This window comes from Crassostrea angulata, unplaced genomic scaffold, assembly GCF_025612915.1.
Source record: "Crassostrea angulata isolate pt1a10 unplaced genomic scaffold, ASM2561291v2 HiC_scaffold_287, whole genome shotgun sequence".
Lineage (NCBI taxonomy): Eukaryota > Metazoa > Mollusca > Bivalvia > Ostreida > Ostreidae > Magallana > Magallana angulata.
In genome coordinates this window covers 1,135-4,270 of record NW_026441840.1, presented here as the reverse complement: position 1 = coordinate 4,270, position 3,136 = coordinate 1,135, and the positions used below count along the sequence as shown (strand labels likewise).

General features: G+C 35.8%; 1 protein-coding gene across 1 annotated transcript; it reads right to left on the bottom strand.

The window, feature by feature from the left end:
* Positions 1 to 356: 356 nt before the first annotated feature.
* Positions 357 to 1,481, bottom strand: LOC128170036 (uncharacterized). Its single transcript, XM_052836023.1, has one exon. It carries the CDS (start codon positions 1,374 to 1,376, stop codon positions 423 to 425), a length of 954 nt encoding a protein of 317 aa, XP_052691983.1. The 5' UTR covers positions 1,377 to 1,481; the 3' UTR covers positions 357 to 422.
* Positions 1,482 to 3,136: the final 1,655 nt, after the last annotated feature.

Genomic DNA, 3,136 nt, shown 5'->3' with positions numbered 1-3,136 from the left:
TGGTTTTCTAGCTCACTAAATATATCACAATCATAAGCTTGGTAAAAAGTTGAACTGCTTGGTGGTATATACACACATGCTAAATACAAATCTTCAGAACTATCTAATAGACATTTATCAAGCTTAAGCCATATTATAGTGTCACACATATTTTCAAGAAAAGATACATAATGCTTAAGTTTTTCACGAATTAGAATAACACAACCACCTCCTTGTTTTGATTTTGAGCGCATTCTTGGAAAAACAAAGCTATGAAATCCTTCCACGTCAATTGAGAAATTGTTTTCTATCCAACATTCCGTAAGGAGAACGATGTCATATGAGAGAATGTAACACTGGAATTTTTTATCACTGAATTTACTGGCAAAACCCCCGTTTATGTTCAAGCTGATTATCTTCACGAAATCATCCTCCGATTGCCCCTAAGCTTCACCTCTGCCGTTTCCAGCGTCCTCTGTAAGTATGTCCGCAGGCTCGTCATCCTCGGGATCGTCTCTGCCAGCCTCTGTGTTAATGGTGTTTCCTGTCTCTCCCATGTATAGTTTGCCGTCAATGAATAGTTTGTCGTATTTCAATACAGCCCTTCTATTTTCCTCCAATGCTTTTCTCAATATAGGCATTAAAGCCTTTCGTTTCTCAACGATTTCTTTAGGAAATTGTTCTCGTATGTTGTACTGCTTGTTTTTGAGCTTGTATCCAGATGTCCTGACACTTTCCCTGACCCTGAAGTTCGAGAATTTCACAACAATAGGCCTTGTTTTGTTGTACTGGAATCGTCCAATCCTATGGGCACGCTCGATATTATCTTTAATGTCAACAATGTTCAGTTCTGCTTCACAGAACTCGTTGATCAGATTTGCACAGTTCTCCTTTCCACTGCCGCGGTATTCTGCGAGTCCGAAAAAAAGCAAATTATCCCTCATACTTCTTGCCTGCAGATCTGTAATTTGGCCTTGTAATTGTTTATTCGCTAACTTGAGTTCTCTGATTTCCTTAACTGTTTCCTCAACGTCTCCTTTTAGGCTAGTCTGAGATTTCTTGATTTCCCCCATCGAGTTCCCCAAGTTACCAGTAAACTTCTCTAGATTACCAACTCTAGTCTGTATATTTTCAATGCGATCGCACAATGTAGTCAAATCTGAACTTACTTTGTCAATTTTCGACATTTTGGCGTCAAGTTCTCCGATTCGAATCATTAGTTGATCCACCCATGCTGGTTGCGCAGTGTTCGAATGTGCGGGCGGTGGTGTATTTTTGAACGTGCCGACTTGCCCGCCATTGGCTCCCCTCCCTGTTTTGGCTAACTTACTGTCCGGTTTTGGTGTCGAACCATCCGAAGATAACCGTCTCTTGCTATCCTTATTATCCTCCGACATTATGGGACATGCACAACGACTTTTGTAACACACAAACACAGATATATCCCCGTAAAATAAGAAATAAATCTCCTCTCAAAAACTCTGACCGTCCATTCTTAACGCATGCGCATATATAGATTCTTATGTCTTATCAAGTCTTGTTTGTTTATTCCTTGCATCTGTAAGAAACTGACAGGGAAGCCTCACTCGCCAACAAGCAAGAGCAAAAGGATCGGTCAGAGACACCACCTTTCTCTTACTTGGGTATCAAGATCTGCAACTTACTGCAAGCAAAGCCCTTTCAAAATACTCTTGCATTGTCTCCTGTATATTTTGAACAACAAATGTTGTTCACTATAGAGCTTATTAATTATATAAGTGAAAGTTGTACAAATATGTAGATTAAAATAACTTGAGATAAAAATTGTATTTTTTCCGTAAATTGTCTAGTCTACGCCCAAGATTCAGGAACAAGCTCTGAAAGATATACATACAAAAAGTCCTGTATAAATGTCTAGATGTCCATAAAAACTACTCTTAACTCAATAAATTATCAAAAATCTAGTCTTTAACTCCTTACTTAGAACAAAAGAAACAAATTATGATAAAATATTCATTAAAATAACCACTTTATATCACTCATATATGTGTTTAGTTTATAATTTGATCTATGATTTTAAACTTATACAAGCCTTTGACAGGGAAGCCTCACTCGCCCACAAGCAAGAGCAAAAGGATCGGTCAGAGACGCCACCTTTCTCTTACTTGGGTATCAAGATCTGCAACTAACTGCCAACAGAGCTCCCTTTAAAAATAAATAACCTCCTATTGTCTTCAGTTCTATTATGCTATAAAGATGTATGCACTAATTACTGGAAATAAACTTAAACATATTTGTAAATTAATTGAGATAAAAAAAGTATGACTTCGTTACATGCCAATATGACAAAAATTGAAAATCATAATGGCCAAATTTAATCTGTAATTGATCAGCATAAAAAAAAATTCAACAATAAAAAAATACACAATGAATATTCTTTTATATAATAGTATGAGTTAAACAAGTAATATCAGATCCTGTATTTAAAAAAATACCCAGCATATTTTTAGGTTCATCATACTACAACAATACATCAAACTATTTTGCAATGATTTTACAGTCATATCACATATTGAGCTTTGAAGTTCTCAAGAAGTGTTAAACAACTCTTTATACATGGATAATAAACCTACATCAAAATATGCACATCAGTAAAACCATTTAATAACTTTCAGCTCAGGTGAGCTAATTATACATGACAGTAGCAACTTTTTTAAAAATCTCAAATGGCCCATTTCTGTTCATTTGATATATTTTCTGGTTTGTCTCTAGATGATTCATTGTTGTTCCTTATACGTCTTATACTTTGCCTTTTTGAACATTTGGATTTCAGAGCAGAACTTTTGGTGTCCAATTAAACATTCGTCAGCGCGCCACTTTAGAGATGTGATTTCATATAGTGTGTCATCTTCCCAATCATTTTTATATTCTGATGACATCATCAAGTACTCGACAAGAAATACAGGTTCTACTTGTTTCTTTTTCTCCTCATCCCAGGAGGTCTTTTGTTTAAATACAGCCTGACAGCCTGTCTATAGTATAACTTCCATTTTCTACAACATATATACACAATTGCTCAATTAGACTCTAAATCAAACTTGACCAAAATATTATCATGATGAATCTGTGTGTCAAATTTCATATCAATAGGAGCAACCTCTGCGTTAAAGGAAATTGT

Bases quoted from the DNA above. Each gene is read 5' to 3' on its own strand.
- LOC128170036 (XM_052836023.1), bottom strand. From the start codon at position 1,376: ATGTCGGAGGATAATAAGGATAGCAAGAGACGGTTATCTTCGGATGGT.